General features: G+C 36.5%; 1 protein-coding gene across 10 annotated transcripts in view; it reads right to left on the reverse strand.

The window, feature by feature from the left end:
- HECTD1 (HECT domain E3 ubiquitin protein ligase 1) overlaps positions 1 to 24,413 on the reverse strand; it is a 59,287-nt gene that overhangs the window by 30,728 nt on the left and 4,146 nt on the right. For 7 of the 10 annotated variants that reach the window (XM_062622843.1, XM_062622833.1, XM_062622818.1 and 4 more), the window contains exons 3-13: positions 10,588 to 10,822; positions 9,483 to 9,710; positions 6,565 to 6,846; positions 6,030 to 6,318; positions 5,645 to 5,721; positions 5,460 to 5,558; positions 4,999 to 5,113; positions 4,136 to 4,310; positions 2,567 to 2,705; positions 2,199 to 2,369; positions 869 to 1,091 (exon numbers count right to left, since the gene is read on the reverse strand). In XM_062622843.1, the coding sequence (XP_062478827.1) occupies positions 869 to 1,091; positions 2,199 to 2,369; positions 2,567 to 2,705; positions 4,136 to 4,310; positions 4,999 to 5,113; positions 5,460 to 5,558; positions 5,645 to 5,721; positions 6,030 to 6,318; positions 6,565 to 6,846; positions 9,483 to 9,710; positions 10,588 to 10,822 (2,033 nt within the window). The remainder of the gene's footprint in view (positions 1 to 868; positions 1,092 to 2,198; positions 2,370 to 2,566; positions 2,706 to 4,135; positions 4,311 to 4,998; positions 5,114 to 5,459; positions 5,559 to 5,644; positions 5,722 to 6,029; positions 6,319 to 6,564; positions 6,847 to 9,482; positions 9,711 to 10,587; positions 10,823 to 24,413) is intronic. The other 3 variants (XM_062622826.1, XM_062622804.1, XM_062622795.1) reach the window with 1 other exon arrangement.

Below are 24,413 nucleotides of genomic sequence, written 5' to 3' on the forward strand. Positions count from 1 at the left end.
CTGTTTACCTTTTAAAAGTATTAGCCTGGTTTAAAAGAATGCAATGATAAATTTTCTGATCAAAAATAAATCTAGAAAAAATACCAGAAGTGGTTTCCAGCTGTGTTATAATCTAGAAACACACTATCACATTTTGTCTTCATGCCCAAAAAATTAATGGATAAAGTCATTAGCACTTCATTTCTATCCTGAATCATAATATGTTCTGTTACTTCACTCAATGGCTTGTTGAAAACATAATAATATTGCAAAGCATTTTATGTCTGCAGGTTCATAAATGCATGAACTGTTGCAAAAAAGAAGAAACAATAAAGGAGGGTTGTTTCTGCATTCAGAACAAGTTGTGTATTCTGTACAAAAATTAAAACCACCTGTGCATTGCCAGTGCATACAGTCTGTTCCCTTATCCTCTCTCCAACAAACAATTAAGACACTGTAATTTGTTTCCCAATCTCAATGAGAAACTTTCCATTACTTTGTCTTCAAACACATGCAATTTCATTCTGCTAGCTAGAAGCAAACAACAAATCACCATTTCAACCTGCTTTTCCTGGGACGGCCACTACAAAGTGCTTTTAATGACTGGGGTGAAAAAATTAAGTATGCATGGAGAAGATCAAAACAAAACGAAGTTAATACACTTTCACTGGCAAGATGTTTGCTTAACACAATTCACCAAGGAAGTCAAGTTATGGTCACATGCTATCTGATAAAAAGCATCACAATTAACTGACCACCTTCCACCTGTTTACATCCTTTACTATTTAGTAAGCCAATTCCTGCAAAACAAAATAGCTCCAATGAAATTATATAAACAAATGTAACAAGTCTCAAAACTTAACTTGGACTTTAATTGCAAAGACACTACCTGAACTATCGGATCCTCCTTCAGGGCTGCCACTGGAATACATTGTGGCCAGTTTTCCATCCAAAATAAACCTGAACCATCCATTACTACCATTAGACAGTTCCAGGGCTGCAGCATCACTCCAGATATACAGGCAGTCCCTTCCCCTAATGATTGACCAGTCTCTCCAGTGATAGGGTTTACCCTGTTGCAGTTCTTTTGCATCCTCCTGTGGTTCATCCTCCTGTAATAAAATTGCATTAAACAAAAGAAAAGCAAACCAAACACCTGAACAAGCAAAAAACCAACCAAAACAAAAACGCAACCCACCTGACCCACTAAACAGAAAAAAACGAAACCAAAAACCACAACAAAAAGTAACACACAAAACAGGCATTTTATAGAGGCTTGAGGCAAAAAAGGACTCAAACCAAAAACATATTTCTGTTGGTAAAATTTATTCTATTAAAGAATACTTTTAAAGATATGATATTTTTTATAGGTTCCCTTTCAGATACATATTTATCTATTCAATGATAGCAACAGCCTACTGAATCAGACATCCACCGCTATTCAAAACTTCTACTGTGAGAAAGGATCAAAAGTGGTTGAGGTTGGAAGAGGCTTCCAGAAGCCATTTAGTCCAAACCTTTGCTCAGGCAGGGCCAACCTAGAGGAAGTCGCCCCAGACCACATCCAGACAGCTTTTTAACATTCAAACACTAAATTATTATTTATTTATTTTATTTTAATAATAATAAAAAATCCCCACTAACACCAAAAACCCCCAAGCTACCTAAAACCAACAGTGAAAAGCTTAACTATACACTTAGGACTTAACTATAAATCTTAACTGAATGGATAACAGAAGTAGTCTTCTATCCATTCAGTTCATCTGAGTGGTCAGTAATAGGACTGCTGAAAATTGGTAAATACGCATTTAAGGTTTCCATTATAAAGAAAATTCCTTTTTTAAATATTTTTGATATATTCAATAACAATGTCTGAAACACCTGCAATTATTTGATGCACAAATGCTAAAAGAGATGACCTTTGTGCAGAAAGGCCTCATTTTGCATCACAGCCATTTTTAAAACACTAGAGAAAAAACAAGTGTCAATCAACTTGACCATAAGCACTTAACAGTAGGAAAACTCAGCAGATAAATAATGTGCCAACAAAAAACCGAAGTTACAGAAAACAAAAATAAAAACAATTAAAACAAGTGGCATACAATAAGCATTAATGTAATAACCTAACTACCCTGCCCTAGACATTTTCTTAACAGTGAAAATTGTACCAGAAGAGTTGGCTTCACAGGAACAAATAAAGCTATCAATTCTGTATTTACCTTCTCAGGCTTAGACTCTTCTTCATTTTCATCATCGGATGACGGCCCCGCCAAAGCTGACACTTTACTAATTACACCAAGTCTAGCCAGTTGGTCTAGAAAAAGATCACCACCTTTATCCACCAAATCCCTTATGATTTGCAAGGCTAGCAAATGGCCATCATCATCATCCTGTAATACATCGGATGGAAAGAAAATAAGAGAGGATCTCCTTACCTAAAAATAACTTTACATGCTTAACTTCATATATTGTCACAGATGGGCGCTATGAACACTTTAGTGTTAGCTATTAACAAGTGTGTGGAATCAATGAGTATAACCCCCTTTTCTGCACTGGTTACATACAAGGACATTTTCCTTCTTCCTACCTCTTGATCAAGAACTGTAGCTGTTATCTCAACCAGTATCGTGGGTAGATTGTGGCCAGCATCAGAGTCACAAACCTCTTTCAGCAATGCCTCAGAACAAAAATGTATCATTTTTCTAATGAGGGCAAGACTTGCTTTCCTTTAAAAGGAGATCATGGGGGGAAAGAAAAAAAATGAAAAAAGATTCTTACAAAGTTAAAGTAAGCAGTAATCAAAGCAACAAAACAGTTCAAGACAAAACTGCTTTTGCACTATATTTATGCATGCTTTCAAAACAGTATTTCTTTTTTGAGTTTCAGATCTTGTTACTGAAACCAAAAATTGGTTATTGTTAAGTCCTAGATTATCTCTAAGAATAATTCACCTACTGAACTTTCTTGATTATACAGTACTAGGAGTCCAACATATTTTTCTTTCCTCAACCCTTCTCCACGTAAACCTATTCTACATTCTGTTTTTATCCACTCTCAGTGACGGCAATTCACTTCTAAACACTCCATCTTCCTCCCCAGTAGCCAGCCCTCCATTTCTGTCACATACTTCCCATGTTTTGGCAAGATCCCTAGAGTTTTAACATCTGAAATTACTATTAGATCATATAGCTTTCCATACCACAATTAATTTGGAAGCCAATCCAAATTATAGCTAAAGCTGAATTTTTTGACTGAGTTTTAAAAATATTATTTACCCAATTAATGAAAAAAACTTTAAAATACAGAAAGCCAACTACTTCATTCCACAATCTGCAACAACAGTTAATAGTGCACAGATTATTAACACAGTTTCCTACTTCCTTCGTTTGAAATGACCTAGTTTAAGCTCCCTATCCTTAGCTCATGTAGAGTTTCTCTCCACCAGAGTCCCTTTTTATCTTCTATTTTCTCCCCCCAAAGCAGCTATAAACACTGGGAACATAAATAAAAAAGATTAAGCAACTGTTAAATTCATAGTGTAAAAGGCTGAGAGGGTATGGTCAGAAGCAATTTATCACAACCATTATCCACCCTCAGTATTCCTTTTTAAGTATTAAATTAGATTACATTCTTTTAGTTCTCTCAGTAAGATGTATCTTCTCCAGTTGATTAACACTTAAGCTGATAAGAAGTCTTCTAAAACCTTCTAAAATAGCTTTTTCCAGTCTTACAATTTTGCAATGAATTTATCTTGATACCACCTCATTAGTTCACCTCTTGCAAATTTGTACTTCCATTACAATGGCTACAAACAGCTGTAACCAAATACACGATCTATACAAGGTACTACATGAACATAGTACTCTTTCATCATTCTACTATAGTCAAGAGTAGGCTTTGCTCTCCCACTTCTGACTCACCAACCGTACTTTTTCCAAGATACCATTTCACCAGAAAAAAAACCTGCTACTTAAAATATCAAGTAAAAATCAGACTTGCACCACCTTTCAAACCACCAGTTCTATTCAAACAGAATTATGTTTAAGTACCATGTTGTAATTTTTAATGAAAAATAAACAAAATCTTGGCTATTTTTAACAGAACATATTAGGAAATTCAAAATATGCAGGGAAATTGTCTATCATGACAATATTACCTTATTGAAGGCAACATAGTTTGTTGAAATGTTTGTGCAAACACAGGCAATAATCTTTTCAAGTATATGGGTGCCATTTCTGGATCTCCTTTGGGTTCATTACATTCTTCCTCATCCTTGTTTGCATCTTTCTTTTTCTTCTCATCACCTTTATTAACAGGACACATCCAGTCCCCTGGAAAATTTTTTTCCCAAAACTGTTCAATGGCAAAACCCGAGAAACCAAATAACACCCCCCCCCAAATAAATCTAAGTTTTCTTTACTAACATCTAAGTATCTGAATGAAATATGCATCGCTAAAAATAGAAAATTTACGCCTGCAAGACTCATTATCAAACATTTCTTTCAAGTACCACCACCAAAGAACACCCGTAGGAGAACGTGAAAGTCATTAAAGGGAACTAAATATGAGCACATAACCACCTGCAGCTCCGGCTCTACAAAAGTCTCACAAACAGGTAAAGTGCAGCTCCCATGCAGAAAGAAAGGCTGCCAACAGAGGCTACCAAGGCTGACATCCTCTGAACCCACAGCAAAAAAACCCAGTCTAGCCCCATTCCACAACTGAGGTGCAGAACCACTGTCAGAAAACAGTGCTTGTGGCCAGCCAGCAGTGTCTTCAGTAATCCCTATTCCTTAAGAACACCTGAAATATTTTGGTTTTATACACACTTTGCAGTCTAAGGAATGTTAGTCGAGACAGATACATATATATATTTATTTATGTTTATTTTACATATATATTTACATATTATTTATATATATATCTTTATTAATCTTAATAGAGTAAAATTCTAATAATTGAGTTACTATATATAAGCATTTCTACTAGCAAGGACATGAAATTAAAAACTGCACTCACCTGGAGACTGAAGAATAGCTACTACTTCACTGTGTCCCCTTTCACGAGCTTTGTCTAAAGGAGTTTTCCCATCCTCATCTCTTAAATCAGGATTTGCACCATGTCTCAACAGAGTCTGGAAACAAATATTTTTACATACATATATATATATATATATATAGAAAAAGAAGTAAAAAATTAAGAGTCTTCTAGTAGTAAAGATGTTTTTCATATACTTTTCCTGCACTCTTCTCATGGCTGTAAAAAAATTAGGACATTACACACTTTTTATATATGTAGAGCTAATATACAATTTTTATTCATGTCACTACCCTGTCATGATGAAAAAAAATCGTTTCTTCTTGAGCACTGTAAGGAACATGTAAGTATGTGACCGTGCACACATCAGACATACTGCATTGAAGACATTTTGCACAGAACAAGGCAAAAAGCCAGCATAAGGCTGTCAGTTTAATTCATACCTTTGCTACCTGAGGTCTTCCAAAACATGCTGCATAATGTAATGAGGATGACCTCTGACCTCTGTTTACATCAGCACCCCTTTCACAGAGAAATTCTACCTGTTAAACAAGAAAAAGGAAATTAGTTTTTTCCATGTTCCCTTATGTAAATAGCCTAAAAGTCTTTAAGATTCTGTAAAATTTACCATTTCCTGAGTTCCAAAAGCTGAGGCCCAGTTTAAAAGAGTTTGTCCCACATCATCCATAAAGTTTACTTCAAAAGCTGAAAGATGCAATGAAATAAAAAGTTAAAGCTCCCAGAATTATAAATTTAACTTCATGTGTTCTTTAAATAAACACCAGGTCTTAAAAAAAAAAAAACAATATCCTCAATAATTCTAGAGAAGCATTTATGCTCTTAACTGCAATTAAAAAAAGTAGCATAGGAATTATTACTAACAAGACCTGTTGTGTATTTAACAAAATAAGTACATAAAGATTTTCAAGGCACAACCTAAGCATTTCTTATGACAACATAGATTATAAAAAGATACTTTATCTCATTTTCTTTTTCAGAGTATTTTTGCTTACCTCCTGTGTCAATAGCATCTATTAGTGCATCAGTATCCTTACTGCGGATGCAATCTATCAGCTGCCGATGAGAACGTTCCCCAGAACTATCCAGTCTTCGCAACCCTGGGATTCTGCCTGTAGATCCAGCACTGGATTTTGGCAGGGCTTTTCTCCCTTCGAACAGTAGCACCAAAAGAAGATCTACTAACCGCATGGTATCCAGTACACATCTCTCATCACCCTGCAACGCACTTTCTATAGAATCTGGAAGTTCAGATCTTAGGAGATCCTGGAAATAATTAAAAGTCTGAACAATAAAAAATATACAGGGCTTTAGAAAATACTATCAGAATCGGGTTTCATTTCCATATGAAATGTTTCCTTTCTTCCCCTCTTTATAAATAAACCTGTATGTATGTATACATATAAAAATAAAGCCTAAAAATTTCTGTACTGATATACAAAATAGCGACACAAATCTTGCCTATATTAAAGTACACAAAGGGAAAACTCCTATGAGAACAAAAAGCCGTACCATAAAAGGATTTCTTACATGTGTTACTACTGGAGAGCCTCTACACAGGGTTGACAACAGGCTTACAATAGTTGACACCTGATTACTTAATTTAGAGTCTGCAGCTGTAGCTGGTGCTCCAGTGCTACTCCGTCCTGGTTTGCAAGCTGAAGATGGTCCTGATGCTGTTCCACCAGCAGCTGCCATGCGAGACAACAACTCCTCAGTTAATCCATGCTTAGCTAATGGGGCAGGGTCAACTCCACGCCGTGTGAATCTGTCAGCTAATGAAGCAAAGCATCTCAGAGCTCCATCTGAAACCTAAGAAAGAAGTGCAAGAGAAATCATGAAAATTTTGTTACTTAAAGTGAGAAGATGCTAAGGAGATATTTAAGAAGGGGACAAATAGAAGGACCTGATTTCCACAGGTTCCCCTCAAGGTCAATGAACAGAGAAGATGGGCTTTTTAAGCCAGAAACATGGAGTTGGAACCCAACAATGCACTGAACTGCTCGCTAAAAGGCTGTACGGCTGTTGGGTTCCCCTCATCCTTTCTCTCTATTACATAGAAATCAAGGAAACTATTTTTCTTTGACTGCAGTTCAGTGTTAGGAACATCTCCTTAAGCCCCAAATCAATCTAGAAAAAACATGTTCAATAATCAAATTGCCAAATTCATATATGTTGCAGCACATTTTTAGATTTTTTTAGCTATACATGCTGTTCTTACAGGAAACACAACTCTTTATAATCCCTACTAGCAACTGTCCATTGTTGAAGCTGTATTTAAAGGCCTACATGGCTTCTCTTAAGTAAAAAAAAATTTTCACCTGGATGAAGCCTAAAAGCAGGACAAACTGGGAAAAGCAGATTTTACCCTAAGATAATGCAGACTGCCCACTGAGCACCTGACCCAAAGATAAGATGTACTTTTGAGACAGTAGAATACAAACTTCCAAATTTAGGTTTCTCACCAAAGAAAAAAACCAAAAAAATAACCCCACAAAATCCCCACAAACCAGCAGTGATACTGTAGAAACAAGGCTTACTGTTTATCCTCTTAAGAATCCAGATAAAAATCACTGCTGGCCAACTGCCCAGGAAAAAAATCCAACTTCTTCTCATGACAGTGTTGAAAAGAAAAGGAGGTTTTGCCTTTAACATCTCTCTCATCTATAAGCTGAAAGTATCTCCATCTTTCAGAGTTTGCATAGGCACATCAAGATGAGCTGCTTCAGGCACATTTGACTTCATAGGCTTGCAGTAGCAAACCAGATCAGTGTCAAGAAATAATTTAAAAAACCCACAAAATAAAAGCCAACACAATATCTATTCTTCACTAAAATCTAAATTACTACACTTACTACTCCTGAAAAACTCATCAACTTCTAGCACAGCCCATTTTCCAAATTATTGTCAGCCATCACAAAACAAGGGCTTAAAGGCAGTTACTCATCAACACAAAGAACAAGATCAGAGTATTAGCCAGGCATCATGATGTTAAAAATCTTGGATCTCCGTTAAATTTGTAAGGACTTGAAAAACAAAGTTTGTCATGAGTAAATGCAAAGCATGTTAAACTTCTGGCATGGTCCCTGCATGCCAAGCATTCTGGTTTACCAGGACTCTTTTGCAAGGCATTATTTCTTTAACTGGTAATGGTCACTACTCATGTCCTCTGTCAGAAATACACGGGAGAGGTTCAGCTTATTTAACACACTGCATTAGTGGCATCAGTTTACAAACCAAGAGGGTACTGTGGAAGGCATTTACATTTCACAAAAAACATGTTTCTCAAGGATAGTGGCTGAGGTTTACTTGTTATTGTCTGTGTTACCCCAATCTTAAGCATGCTTACCTTAAAGCTAAACTGCTAACAGAGTAATTTAATTTGAACTTTCATTCAGATCTCCAACAGCCCCAGCAATTGCTTTTTCAAACACATAAGTTGGAAAACAGTTAAAGTACTACAGACTTACAGTCTAGATTTCAGGATTAGACTGCCCGAGATGAGCAGTGCATTGATAGAGCTAGGAATTGTTTAAAAAACATGGCAGCTTATTCCGAAATGACTACTGTGACAGTCCCCTGCCAACTGGGTCTTTCAAAAGAAAAAAAAACAAAACAAAAACCTAAAAATGTATTTTAAAAATTAAGCTCACAGGCAAAAAGGTTTATATGATGTGCTGCTTAAACCAGACTGGGGCCAAGGGGTATAGAGAAAGGAATGAGGACAGAGGTGGAAACAAAATGGGGACTGAGAATGATATGGACAAGAAATACGGACAAGAAACCTGGCCAGGGTACAGCAAAAATTTGGCTAAAGACCCATTGCAAAGCATTAGTATGACATACACAAAAGGATCCTACTAGTAGGAAGAGAATTCCTTTAGAATTCATTTTCTAGATTTTACAAGCTCATCTCAACTTAGTAAAACTGCAATAGAAAAGCAGTGCTTCATCTATAGTAGTAGTACCACTTAAGATGGCTTTCTACTGTAGTATTTTAGCATTGATTGTGGAAGTTTTAATTGCTTCTCTTAGTCTGGCAAAAGGAAAAAAAATTATTTTTGTCTCTTATTTATGCTCAGATTTCATAGTGACAGAGGTGCAGTCATACAACAATAACTACTTCAGAAACTATTTCAAAATACACTGATAAAAGTTACAGGATGTTTTTCAATCAAGTTTTCAGAGATCAAGTAAGATCATATTCACACAACAGTGCTTGAGGTCAGACACTAAGCATATTTTTTCTTCTTGTCATCACAATTGTAAAGGAAGCTATCATAATATATAAATATAACTACTATGTAAACATATAGTTGTGAAGGCTATATAAAAATACCTAACTATTCATCTATTAAACATATTAAACATTCTATCTATTAAACATAAAGGAAGTTAAATTCACAGTATATTGAGCTGCAAATTTATGTTATTACATATTACGTTACCTGATGATCTTCATGTTTTAATAAGCTAGACAGTGACTCCACACAGATCTCTAATGAAGAATCCTGAGGCTCCATCTTGCCACAGAGTCTGGATACTACAGCCATAGCTGAATGCAAAGTATCTTTATGAACAAGGTGTCCGCTGTCACGAATGAATGTCAGTACGCAATTCAACCCTCCAGCTTCAAACACGGCTCCTGACTCACGGGTACAGATTAATTCTAACACCTACAACAAAATGAAATTTAATTAGAATGAAGTGTACGTAAAAAGTCATTTATTTACCCATCTACAAAGCTGTTAAGAAAATGAAACAAAAAACAAAAATCCCACCCCACATCCCAAAAGTGGGCCAAATCCTCCACTACTCTAGTAGCTACAGTTTTCGTCAAAAATACAGAGGCAAATACAAGAACATCCCCCAACAGCATAGTCACAACAGGTGTTCGTGAGACACCTGGAAAACAGTATCCTTTCCTGAGAGAATTAAGTCTCTGGGTAACACACAACTGAGAGTTCTGAAACTTCCAAGAGTACTATTACTCCACTCCTCCAGCGATGTACTTTTGAGTAGACTAGAACTAGTAAATACGTGTATGAAGTCTGATGCCATGGTATTCAAGGACTTAAACTATAAACTATCACATGGCCATGAGTTATCCTTTGAACAACAGATTTTAAGGGTCCTGAACATTTTTCAAACTCTACAAGGGTGCAGAAGAGCTGTGTGTAGTGCTATTGAAGAGACAGTAGATCACCTTTTATAGCAGGTAATTTATCTGTATCTGGAGCAATTCTTCATTCCCTTTTTTTGCACAAAATTAGACTTGGCATTCTAGACATACAATATAAACAGTAAAACTTTCTTCTAATTTGTTTTGTTTCTTTTTCAATACTTTTTTAAAGGAATCTCAGCTTTGAAGAGCAGCTGACTGACAAAGATAGGCAGCATCACTGGCATGTATCATACTCCATGGTTACGCTTCGCATTTTAATAAAATGAACAGGATTAGAATATAAGGAAACTTCAGAAACATGAGCAAGTTTTCCAGCTCCTTCTTTTCCAAATCCTTCCTTACTGAAGAAGGATCTTCAGTACACACACCTTCACACACTGCTCAGCCAGATCTCTGCTTGTTCTGTTGTTAAGTTCAACAACTACTAAACGATTACAAAGTGCTTTGATAGCTCCATCCACTCCCACAATCCTTCGGGTGCATTCGGCTGATACATCCAGATAATATGTTATGGCACGAGCTGTTACTTCTAATACATTGTCTGGAGCACTTTCATCAAGAAAAATTTTGCACAGTGCTGGTAAAAAAGTTCGAGGGGGGCATCTGCAGGAGAAAAAAAAAAGCAAACACACAACAGCACATTACTAAGTTGCGCAAGTTTCTCTACATTAAGTAATATCATACACTTTCACATTAACAGATCAACGTTTTTCACACTAACACGATTTGCTCAGTTACTCTGTAATTGGTTTAGGGCATTCATCTAGAACACTAGGATGCACACATCTCATACACACTCCAAAATTCCGATCAGTAATCTGAACACACACTGCACTAGGGGAGCAAGCCAGTGGCGCAGGCAGGGGGGAAGTAAAAAAGATTCTTGGAATTTTACAACTGTTCAGGGAAAAATTTATCCTCTTGGGAAATTATTTTAGGAATTAACCTCACATAACTAATCTAAATGCATTTTATCTTAACAAAGCTTCACGGTTCACGATTATAAATAGCTACTTAAACTTAACCATGAAATACTGATACAGTGACTAAAGATTTTGTATTCGCTACACAACTTAATTCTGAGTGGTCTTTCTTCCCTATGTTACAAGCATTCTCACGTGTCTTTTTGTACTATTTCAGCTTCTGCCCCTGCAACCCACTTCATTCTGTTTCCCTAACCACGTTGAGAACATATTTAACTCATTTAGCTTGCTTTCATTACAGTTTGCCTTCATATCCATATCTCAGTAGCCTCTGGATCTCCTCTTTATTGTTAGGCTCATTTCCATACACAAGGACAGTCAAGAACATCGACATGACTTCAAAACAGAGTAAGCAAGCTGCAGCAGTCCTTCTACCCCTCTGACATATTAGGACACAAACCAAAATGGATGGCCACAATAATGCTTTTCACTATTACGGCAGCTGTGGTTAAGACTGATTTAGATCAAAAGTTCTAAGACATGAAGCTATACTTTAAGACAATTTGTCTTCCAATAGCATACTTACTCAGCAATAAATAACATAATGATTGCTCACTACAGTGGCAGGAGACTTCCAAGGTGGTGGTGGGAACTTAAGGGAATATATGCTGTGACAGTACTCAAATTAACTGGATACCTCATCCCTAGATGTAGGACATGAGACTAAATCTACAGGAAGCAAATACTGTAACTTTTCTTACATTAGGATTTTGGTCTGCAAAAGAAAGCCTAAAACTTTTCTAAATTAAAAAATAGCAGAAGTAATGCATGCTTTTGGTCTAGAAGACATCTAGTACTTGTCATCCATCATTCTGAAGACTAAGCCAGAGGTCATTCATACCCCATCTGGTACACACAGTGACTCATGCAGAGGCACCTAGTCCTGAGACAGCAAAACACTAATAGTTTCCTTGAAGATCTGCCTATGCTTTTTGAATTAATTAAATAATACTGCCTCACAAATAAATACATTACCCAGTGATCCTTAATGACATAAATTAATAAGAGAAGCTTTGATAAAGCTAAATCACATTTAATACTTATATTGCCCTATCCAGCCTATATTGTCTGTTATTCTTAAGAAATCTGCTATTTAACTCCACATCTTTCTTAAAGAATTTTGCATTTTGAAGACATTATCCTCTGGAAAAAGTAGTCTGAAATCTGTATTTATTATTAGACGACCACCATATACAAGAAGTATTGCAGTATATAAAACTTAAAGTGGACAGTACTATTTGAACAAGTGTTTTTCTGTTGGATTTTTTACAGTGCATTTTACACTGTACGAGCCAGGTCACTAAACACTGCTATGAAGTTTGTGTTCGTCCAACATCATACTGCATGAAAATAAATTTAACAATAAATACAGATCTTAAAAAAAACCCAAATGAACCAAAACCACCCACGTATAACCACATGGAAGGTCAGGAACTCCACTGCCTCCACTGTAACACTAGCAAGCAGAAGTAAACCATTCTTAGATATCCAAAGAAAACAACAGGAAAAAAATCCTCAAGATTTTTGCAGGGAGTTAAAAGCAAATTTAACACTTACATTTTTTCTATGACTTAATGGCTTATAAAAAGACACAGAACAAATGGAACTCAGCAGTATTTTTTTTTTAAATGGAAAGTTAGAAATTTGGAAGAAATCTATTCCTGTCCTTAAAAACACCTGTCCATAAGAACCAATTACCCAGCAGATACACAAAAAATACACGGTTACTAAGAGCCTATCATTGCTACTGAATTTTTTGTCAGCACACAAATGTCAGCCCACTGTATCAGCAACATTCTTGTAAGAGCACAGCTCACTAGCAAAAAATGAAGTGCTTGGGTTTTTTTAAAATGCCTTTTTGCCAGAACCTCTAGCTACATTAGTCAGAGCCCACACTCTTATTAGAAGGCAAACAGCAACCTCCAAATGCCATCATGACATTTGTTTTCTGATTTAGAGGAATGATTTCCAGTCCTCCAATAAAGTAACCAAGTTTATCACAAGGTTTCAGGAAGAAACTGTAGATCTGTCATGCACTTCACCTGCAGGAATTACTTGGTTCTCAAAATAAACAGCTACTCAGACTTCAACAGTTTTGTAGACTATAGCAATAATGCATGCTGAATTCCTACAAAAGCAGCAATGGTAAGAACTTCACTTGTTCTGAAAAAAATGAATTATTTATCCTTTCTGAAAATAGTGCCTGATCTAATTTTAACAAGAGTTTTCACAGAAAATTCTTTCAAGCTACTTCGACCTTGGAGCTCTATGTACTTGATACTTGGTTCTTTTAACAGTTTGCATTTTTTGATTGGTTTGTGGTTTTGTTGGATGTTGCTAGCAACCAGGAAGTGGAAGCTGGACTACACTGTGTAGAAGAGGCAGCAGAAACATTTTATAAAGATGTATTAAGGACAATAAGTAGGACTGAAGAAAACAGGAGGGGAAAAAAGCAATACTGAAGCTTTAGTTAAAGGGTTTTTTTTCTCCTTCTTTTTCCTGCAGCAAATAGGAAAAAAAAAACAAAACAACACATAGGAAATCACAGGCTGCAAGTAAAAATACAAATTTAGAAGTAACAGAAACATCAACTTCATTTTTCTCACATTGTTATCAGGAACATGGCAAAAATATCAAACCAGAATTTTTGTCCTGGTCTCCAAAACAGCAAATGAGAGCCACTTACTATTTTAGCACATAACTAAAATTTAATGTACAGCTGGGTCATCTTCTTCCCCATCATGTCTCTCTCAACTCAAACAACTCTAATTCAAATTCTACACAATACAGGAATATAAATTAAGTTATTATCCCTAAAGTCATACCAGGCAATGAAACGTGTGCACAGAAGTATTTCTGAGGAAAGCAAAACAGACAGACCAAGATTCCATCAGCCTTGAGTCTCTGCCAGTGAGATTGTCAAAAAGTGCTTTTATTATTTATTGTTTTATAAACACTGCATTAATAAACTATCATGTACAGCTACTACTTTTGCAAAAAGGTCATAGCTGGCAAGAGATCCAACTTGTTTTTTCAAGTCCCAAAGGATGACAGCAACAATGACATTGACTTTGAAAATTAAGTCTGTATTCTCAGACACTTGGGCCAAAGCGGCCTGCAATACACCAATTTGGCTAGACAGGACCTCTATGGCGTCTTGTACACTGCTCTGTAACATTATTCCAGGCCAACACATTGTTACACATGGTTCTAAGCAGCACATTTCTTCACCACTTTGAACTTGTAATGGTATCAGCAGGAATAAAAAAAAAAGTTTTCTGTGCCAGCCCAGGATACAAGGTTTTCCACTACTCATATATACCAGCTTTTCTGGTCAGTTACAGACTTTATAATTCTGTGAGACCACAATTACAAAGTTGTATTTGCATGCATTTCTGAAATACATCTTCAAGAAGCCATGCCCAAGCTTCTTCACATAATCTCACTCTGTAGGTGTCAAGAGTTTGAGACAAGATTAAAAAACCCAAACCAGTATATATTATTTATTTCATAGAATTTAAATGGTATTCTGTTTGTGCAGATTCTTATGATTAGGATGGTAAATTTCTGTGCTGAACCAAGTGAAACAACCTAGCAGCAGGAGCTTCTTGTGACAAATGTAACTGACTTTTCTTCATTAACATCACATAAGATAGCAGGGAGGAAGCACTGTCTTCCCACCTTAACTCACTGCAGTCTTGTGCTCGTTAGACATGCAAGATCAAGACTGAGCCTCACACATTACTAGCTCTGAACTTCTCATCGCATTGTCTTCTCCCATCCAGAAAAGTTCCTAACAATGTTCAGCACCTCCTACCTAACCTATTATCTGCAACACATAAGTCATTAGTATTTGTCATACTGTAGCATCTGAGGGCTCATCTCAGGATCTCCCTGCACTACCAGAGCAAAACAACAGATTCTATCCTTGAAAACTTGAAGTATAATTGTACAATATGATTATTGTACAGATATAGACAAGAGAATGCAAATTAATCTTCCCACATTATTATACAGATAAATTCAGATTATTTTTGGTGGCTGAAGTCTGCTTGGGCCTTAGCAGTCCCTATGGTTCCTGCTAGCGAGGGAACAGAAAGTACTAGTTCTGTCACTCGCACACAGCTTGTTGAGCCTGTAATAGCAGAGAAGGGCAGCATACCAACACATCCCCAGTGCTCCAGCCATAGTCTTCTCAAACAGGTGGTTAGAATAATGATAGCATAAAATTGTACAGATGTCACTTTGAAGAACTTCAGTCATTATGTTGTAACTTTTCTATCAATGACTGTGTTACAAACAGAAGTACACAGGTCAGGTTTATAGAGATCACCTTCTAATCCCCAAATCCACACTAAGCTATTCACACAGGGGTCTTATGGCTGAAACTATGAGAATCTGCATCACACGTCTCAGGGACAAGAATCCAATGTGTGGGTAGTGGCAGAGAAAGGACTGGAAGGGGTAAATGGGAACACCAGCACACAGTGGGATGCAATACTGTCACAGCCATACAGCGAGTGTCCAGAGTACACCCCTCCCTTCTGTCACACGTGGATTTCTGTGTGCTGGCCCTTGACTGCTAAGAAAAAGGTAAAATTCTGCCCTTACTCAGTGGATGCTCTTCAGAGCTCAAAATTGTGCAAATGGGCTTTGTAAGTACTCATCAAGTCTTTACTCAATCCAATCTTCAGTAAAGGCACCTTGTTACTAAAGTGTAAGCAAAGGGAGCACAGGGAAGACAAATCCACTGTTCACCTGGAAGCAATTCTACCAACCAGGCCCTGAGACAAGCACCTTCTGAGAACCAGCCCTTCTTTTCAATGAAACACCAAGTAACCAAATACAATCAACACAAGCAGGAACCGAAGAGTAAGTCAGATGAGCCATGTTAGGTATACATCACTATTACTCCTTAATTCCCAGATAAATCCCTACTGGCTTCCGTAAGCAGACCAAAATAAATCAAAGGGGACTAAAACTGTCTCAAATATTTGCTGTAGATAGGTCCCATCAATAATACAGATCCTAATGCTAAATGCCCAGCTAAGACTGCTCAGAACTAAAATGTATTTTGATCAGTACTGAAGCAAAGCACTTCGGGAGTGTTGTACCACAGTAGCTGCCACCAGACTCACCTTCAGAAAATTGTCTAAATAGGAAAATGAAGGCTACCAAAACTTCCCAAGACAGCATGGAGGCTAAGGGCAAAACTATGGCACCAAATGAATTGATGTGACAAGGCACGATGACCAGTTTTCAGTACACTGCCTTCCACTGGCAGATGACACTTTTGATTTCCAAGGGAAAAGACAAACAAACCTTCCATCACTGCAGTCCCCAACTTCCACAGAGAGGAAAAAAAGCAAAGTGCATAATTTCTAAACTTAAAAGCAACTTGGTGAAAACAGTTTTGATACCGGGATGCTTTATCTAGACCATATATTAACTAAAAGTAGCAATATATATCAGAAAAAAAAAAGAAATTACGTCAAAAAAAAAAGAAGTTGCTTTATCCTCAAAGTTGAGGTGGAAGGGGGGGGGGAAATAATGCTGTGCACAATGACCTATTTGCAGTGGAACAAACAAGAAGATAGTGGTGAGTGCTCTAACACAGGAAAAAAAAAACCTATTAAATATGCTTTATTCTTTCAAAATAGGAAATAATGGCCAACAGGAGCTAATAGGTAGCTCCAACATTTAAACTTCTATTTAGGAACATTTCCTAATAAATATGAAAATTAAAGGAATTTTTTTTCTTTTCATTTCTAAGAAGCTGTATTAATACCACATTGGGCACTTCCTAAAGTACTTTAAGAGAGTGATTAGGGACCAGCTTAGTGAATTAATGAGGTTACTCTGTTATTCCCTAGTGAAAGACTGACTTCAGTGAGTTAATGAGGTTACTCTGTGACCAATGCTACAGCTCTTGCCAATTACTTTAAGTCTCTCAGTTCTGGATGTCCACCCAACTTGATTCCTGTACTCCCAGGATCAGAGCTTCTGCTACTTATTACCTTGTGAAACCCATCACATTTCAAAGATCTTATTGGAAGACAGGTTTGTAAGTTTTTGAAAAGTCTGAAATAAGTACTACTCAGTATTTAGCCTCTAATCTATTAGAATATAAAGCAGTAGAACCTTCTGCTCCCTATACTAACATCAAGAAAAGAACTAAAACCACATTAAGAAGTGCTTATTCTTTATAATTCCTATTAAAAGTCAAATTCATGCTTTTAGTATTAAAATTAGTTTATGGGATTGTAACCATCATGATACACAAATTCTTTAACATACATTCTTCCTCTGCATAAGTTTAACTGATCTAAAAACACCTTCTAAATATCACAGTCACACTGATGTCAAGAAAGGCTAATGTAATGGACCAGTATCATTACCTCAGCATTTACAGCACTATAATCAGCATAACTTCACATGCGGAAACACTTCCAACTCTTTTTCTCCCTCCCCCACTCCCTCTGCAGGAACAGAGGTTTCCATAGGGATACAAAATTCTTAAATAGCTACACCAGTAAGCTCCTACCAGTGCTAAGCCTTAACTCGAATGACATGACTCAGCTGATTTTTCAGCCTGCCAGTATAAAAAGACACCAAGGAAGTAAAAATAGGCACTATAAACTCATTTATGTAATTACATTTCATACTTTAAATGCATGTAAAAGCCTTAGCTAAAGCAGCAATAATAATGGCAGTTTAAAACTACTGTCATGTTTCAACAAAACCCAAAAGGAGGAAAAAAAAAAAAAGACAACCCTGCTTCACCCCCCAAAATGGTTAACACAACCACTGGGTGTATTACGTAATTCCAGAGTAACTGCTGGATGCAGTGGGTGCGGAGCCCCTGCCATGTGACAAGGCCTTGGGCTTCATGTGACTTGTGGCCGAAAACCAAGCTCAGCTGCCTGCCAGAACTTGTGCTGGATCTTTAATGCATACCATCTGCTGAGACCAGTTAAACACAGGAAAATAAAGAATTATATGTGCCTACACTATTTAATGATTAATATATAATAATCTTATATAACTAAAAATTAAAATACTGAAGTTAAATCTCACTAGTAACTGTTTTTGAGGAAAAACATACCAGTTATATTTAAAGTAGTGTGGCACATTGTTGTAAAGTTTCAAAGAACTTTTTCAAAGAATACATCCTGTACAACTGAGCTGTTCTTAAAGCAATAGTAATTCCAACTTATTTTTGATTAGTGATTGTTTTCCTTTCCACAATTCTTTCTATGGCAGAAGATCTCACTTTTCCTGCACTGAAATACCATTTTGTTTCCACATATGAAGCAGAAAAAAAAAAAAAAAAAAAAAAAAAAATCAGAGTAATCAAGATCACCCACAAGAGAACTGACTACACCCCTGCACTGCCTATGTATTCTTACAGGAACCACTTCCAAACCAGACAGCACCATTTTCTTCCAATGCTGCTACACAACAAATAAGTCCAGAAAATATCCACTTATAAGACTTTAGAGATACCGAACTGTATTTTTAAGGTACAACAAAGGCACAAGTAAAAATTAATCTTTAATTCAGGAACTTTTACCACAATTATGAAATATTAAATCTTTATAACGCTGAATCCCTACTCTTAACTGCAATCACAGCTCAGGCAATAAAATAAAGCTAGCGAATTAACAACTCCATCCTGTATCTATTCCAGCAGAAACTCTATTATCAGAAATTAAAATAAATTAATTTAGAATTCAAATTTGACATTTAGAAACACTTCCAAACTTCCATTTAGCTAAATAAATGGACAGATAGCTGAGTCTTTTTCTCAGAGCTCACTGTTAGGAGGGAACACATCATCTAGAGTATTCACCTACACATTCAGCAAATACCAGTTGCATGAAACGAAACAAAAATGCAAATGCACAAGAAGGAATACTTTATGCAGAGTATGTTATTTCTAAATTTCCAAGTAAAATTACTGTTAGCTTTGCTTCTGAGTTTACAGAGCATGTGCTGGGCTGCCTTTTGCATTTTTCAGTATCTTATGCCATACCCCAGGGTAGTAATCCCAAATATATCTGTTCTCTTACCTCCAGCATTTTGTAATTATTTTGTAGAAACTTGGTCCACAATACCTGAATAAATTACAGAACTTGAAACTACAGATATTTCTGCCTATGATTTCCACTACTAGCAGTTGTTCCAAGTATACATTACATTTGTTAACATTTCAAAAGAAAATAAGCAATTAAAACAAAAAGTATGACTGTGTAAATATGTCTAAACATGCACATTTCCCCACTAGCTTCTGTTGGATTTCCAAGTGCTCAGAGAACTGACTTCAACAAGAAAACTTCTGTTTCCTCATTACCAATCTACTGAAAATCCATCCTGTCTGTGGCTCTTGCACAGCCTCTTTTTAAGAGGACAGTATTTAAAATAATTTGACTAGCACTGCCACTCAAGAAAGGAAGCCTGCTGTTTGAAATTCCTAGAACACCTATTTTATTGGCCTCATTGGATCTTTTAGGAGACGGGATCTTTCAAAAGGTCATTAACTCACTGCCTTAAAATTGTGTACCCATCTTTCATAATACTTCCAAGAATCACTTCAATTTTGTGTCATATACAAAACCCTGACTAAAACAAAGAGTACTTGATGATACTACCACAAAAAAATGAGAAAAAAAATAGACTGGTAAATAGTAACAGTGTGATGAGTTACACAGAACTGTCTGGACTATTCAGAGGCACAGGCTCATTTAAATGAGATGCGTTTTAACACACAAAAATGCTAACTTACAGGCCTTGTTCTAGGTAAAATACCCAGCCATATCTAAAAAGCAAGTAATCGTACCCTGGAAAGCAACTCTGAGGATAAATAACTAAAACCATACTTCCTGCACAATGTTTTGGAAACATCTAACTAAATTTGGGATGTATAATTGGTCACAGTAAGTTAAACAGCATGGATGAAGGCAACTCTGGAAATTATTTCTGAAAAACTTGGAAACTGAAGAATTGGAGAGGGGAAGGAAGATCGAGAGCTGATGAAATCCTTCTGCAGGCGTACATTCCCAGTAAGAACAATACTGGCTTTTCATCCAATAGGAAAAGGTGGACTGCCAGCCACAGAATGCAGCAATCTGGCCAGTTCAAATGGAAAACAAAAGCCAAATGTCAACAACAAAGACAACTATGCAGCAGATTAAATAGCAAAACAGGGGAGTAAAATTAGGTAGGATGGCCTACTGGAAGCATTAACTACACCTTATGCTTGTATTCAGTAATAACCAGGTATGGTACAAGGGCCTATGACATAAGAGAGGATGCCATTTTAGATGACCTCATCTTCCCTTCTGGCCTTTGCAGCCATTTTGATTCTCAAAATGACTAGACAAGGCTAATTAATCTCCATAATACCCATGACAATGAGGCCATAATTCTCATTTTACAAAGAACAACCAGAAAGACATTACTGTGTTAAAACTCTTAGCACTGCAAAAAATCCCACAACTACCCAACAATAAAAATCAGCCTTAAAAAAAAAAAATAAAATCAGAACTGTAACAAGACAGCTTCCTGAAAAATACAGCACACACCCCTACTTCCATCTCAGAAAAGCAGTCTGTAGGATGCTGAAGATCCCACTGTATTGAGTCCACACAGCACATAACTCCAGTGCTGGCATTTCACTGCTGCCACATCCTCTGCCTTCATTAAAGGCAAAAAAAGTTATTTGCAATCACATGAGTCTTGCCTTTGTAAAGCTCACAAAATTTCATTTATTGAGATGCCTGCATTAGTCCAAACCAACAACTCACTACGAACATATGCTCTGCATGGCTTACAATAGTGAAAACTGTAGTCTACTGTTGACAGCAACACTTACCCTAATTTACTGAGGGCTGCACTCCAGCACAAAACTGTAATGATGTTCTGACTTCTCCCCCCCCCCCCCTTAAAATAACAAAACAAGCAAATCGAGGCCCTTAGTGACATGGTTTAGTGGCGGCCTTGGCAGTGCTGGGGTAATGGTTGGACTTGATAATCTTAAAGGTCTTTTCCGACCTATTCAATTCTGTGAAATCGGAAGGCCACATCACATGAAACCACCTTGATACTGACTGAGCTGTCCTTTCACCCTGTTAGTTTTACCATGATTGTCATACCTGGTAAAGGGCACTTTACTAATGTCTGAAGTACAAAGATGCTTTTAAAGCCAGCATAAATTTTAAAAATAAGTTTGAAAACCACTACTTCGTATTCCTACCCCCATCTCTATAAGAAAAATTGGTTTTCTCTCTACATCTAGTTTTGACTTGCTGAAGTTGTTGATACAATCCTGATAAACATAGGCACCTGCAGTTTTAAGCAATCCAGTGGAAGTAAAGCTAAACATTTTTCTACCAGTCTCACTAGCTCACATTAACAGTCTTTGGTTCACTAGAATTTCTTCTTACACTTCTTATTATATGTTAGCAAATAAAAGGAAAATGTATTTTCCCTAGTGAATAACATACTTAGGAAAGAATAAAGGTTAATGTAAATTAAATAAACACATTTAATCTAAAACATAAACTGAAAGGATTTCTGTTTTACACATTAGAACCCTAAATTCTCATCCTTTGTATGATTCTTTAGCTTTATTTGTCAAATAAGCTGATAACTCTTGGTAAGTTTATGCTGACTAAATCTGTTAATGTTAAATATTCAGCGGTGACTTCAGGCACAGTCAAAAGGGAAGATAGGCCTTATTAATGCTCAGAGAAAGCATGTTTCATCTGTTCAGTGTAGAAAAGATTTAGTCAGGTTTTACTTTACTTGTTATACTACCGCCTTGTTCTACAAGTATTCTTTGTAATTAAGGAAAATAAATAACATCTTCCTTGCGAAATACTTTTACTCTGACAGACAGGGAAACAAAATAGCAACACGAAGACCAGATCTGAGGAGTTCTCATTTTATTTCATCAAAAATAAAGTGAAACAACCAGACAGGGAAAAAAATAAAAAAGATAAACTGAAACACCTATGTGGAAAAGGGCTATATTAACACTGTGAGATTGCAACCAATAGCCTCTACATTGTCTTTGAAATTACCTATAATAATTTAAACACTAAAAAAGTCATTCCAATTAAGATTAGATGAAGCGCATACTTAAAAACTATTTAAAGTCAACTTAATAGCACACAGTTTAACTATAATTCGGGACTAACACATTTAATCTTGAGTTTAGCTATTTTACTCCAATGCAACTACTTCACAAAATTTCTTTTCACTCATTAAGTTTCTGTAGTTCAAGCTACTGGCTTTTGCTGCCAGTAAAATGCTAGCCATTCCTCATTCTAAGTGACTAACAGTGTCTGTGACTCATTATCACCAGGAGATGAATATGCTGATTTTTGTAATGCTAAACTACAAGTAACAACAAAAATAATTTAATCATACGTAACATGTAAATCTGTGGAGAAGTAAAGAAACGTCAGTTAGCTGGCACAACCACCTGTTATTGGCTGCACACCCTGCAATCTGCTGCAACGCTGCCAGAAAACCACAAGACACACCACCATACATGCGCACCTACTTCCGTTTTTCTGATTCGATCTGAAAAGCTAGTTTCAATATCCACTACCTTGTACAGAAACAAATTATTAGTTTTAACATACACCATTTCCTTGAGAATACGTCTGCAAAGTTACCCTATGACTTGCACAGCAAAGTACAACATTTTGAATCCATCATTTCAATGCCCACCCCCTAACTCGCTCCCATGTGTGTTATCTGTCTTTGCTAGGCGAGACTGTTTATTGCCCTTAACTCCTTAAGAAGTCAGCCTGGAAAGAGCGTTGTGCTTTTAGGGAAAGGGTATATATAGTATTCATATCAATATTTTTCACTTGTCTGTTTCATAGCTTTGCCAGTCATCACCATATGCAGCTCCTAATCATCAGATGCACTTCAGTAAAATGATGAGCTTTTTCTGAGCTTACATCAAATAATTTCTTATGTACAAGCGGACTAATATTTAACATTTAAAGTCACTAAATGATCCCTGAAAAACATCACATTTAATTCCCCAGGAAACTGACTGGTTTAAGATTCCACTTTCCATCTTCTAGGTGTTGAATTCCACAGCTAAGAAATTTTCTTTAAGTCTTCTTTGTCAACATAATTAATACCAATAAACAATTCCAAAACCTTGAAATAATATCTGCACAGCATATAAAAATCTGGGAATGCTCCTCTTGCTTAACAGAGCAAAAAAAATGTAAAGCCTAGTGGTCGGTTATCTTTCCAACTGCAAAAAAATGCCAATTTTCAAAAACTATTTTCAGAATTAAGTCCCTGAAAAATGTGTTTGGCAGCCCTTCTGTCACATAATAAATCTCTTATCTAGACAAGGAATAACTCCTTTAAAAGCATAGCTGAAAAGCAACTTTAAAACATTATGAGGAATTATTGTAGTTACACTCCCTCAGCACAAGACAGTTTTGGCTACTTGAACTATCATTTGGAAAGATTTTTAAAATACTTTTCAAGATAACATTTATTTCTTCCAGATAGCGTCAAAATAAATGAGGTCACCTTGAAATGAAGGCTGTGGTACCACAGGCACCCAAGACAATACCCTGAGAACTTCTCTACTGAAGAGCTTCTGCTTCTCCTGTATTTCCAGTTTGCAGTTTCACCTCCGGTACTTACCAGACACTTCTATGATCTGCTATAATTCACTATAACAGCAGAAAATGTGCCATCTTCATCAGTGGCTTTAAACAGCAGCTTGCTCTTTTAGTGAAATAAAGGAGCTCAGTCAGCCCTGATGCTGCCATGAAGCAAGAAAATGGTTGAGAGGAATCAAAACTGGGAGTGATAAATGGGAAAAAGCAAGTCTGGCTTTTGAAGGTAATTAGCTACCATGCCAGCTCATCAAATACTGTGGAGCTGTATCTTCATTATATTCACAATGAGAACCAGAAGTAGCAGTTTTAACTTTCACTGCAAGATCACTTGAACAGGCAGGGAAAAAGTCATGAAGGTAACTTTATTCTCTTCCATTTCAGGGAAGCTTAAAACAGCAAAACAGATCAACAATTTTGAAGACCAGTAAAATTAAATTATACCAAGGCTCAAAACAAAAACACCAAATGGTATTTTAAATGTTCCTTCTTTCAGACATAAAACCTAATTTTAAAACCACACCACTGCAATAATAGAGCATTCATTAA

This window comes from Pezoporus occidentalis, unplaced genomic scaffold, assembly GCF_034315485.1.
Source record: "Pezoporus occidentalis ecotype Australia unplaced genomic scaffold, CSIRO_AGI_Poc_V1 ctg108, whole genome shotgun sequence".
In the NCBI taxonomy this organism is placed as follows: domain Eukaryota; kingdom Metazoa; phylum Chordata; class Aves; order Psittaciformes; family Psittacidae; genus Pezoporus; species Pezoporus occidentalis.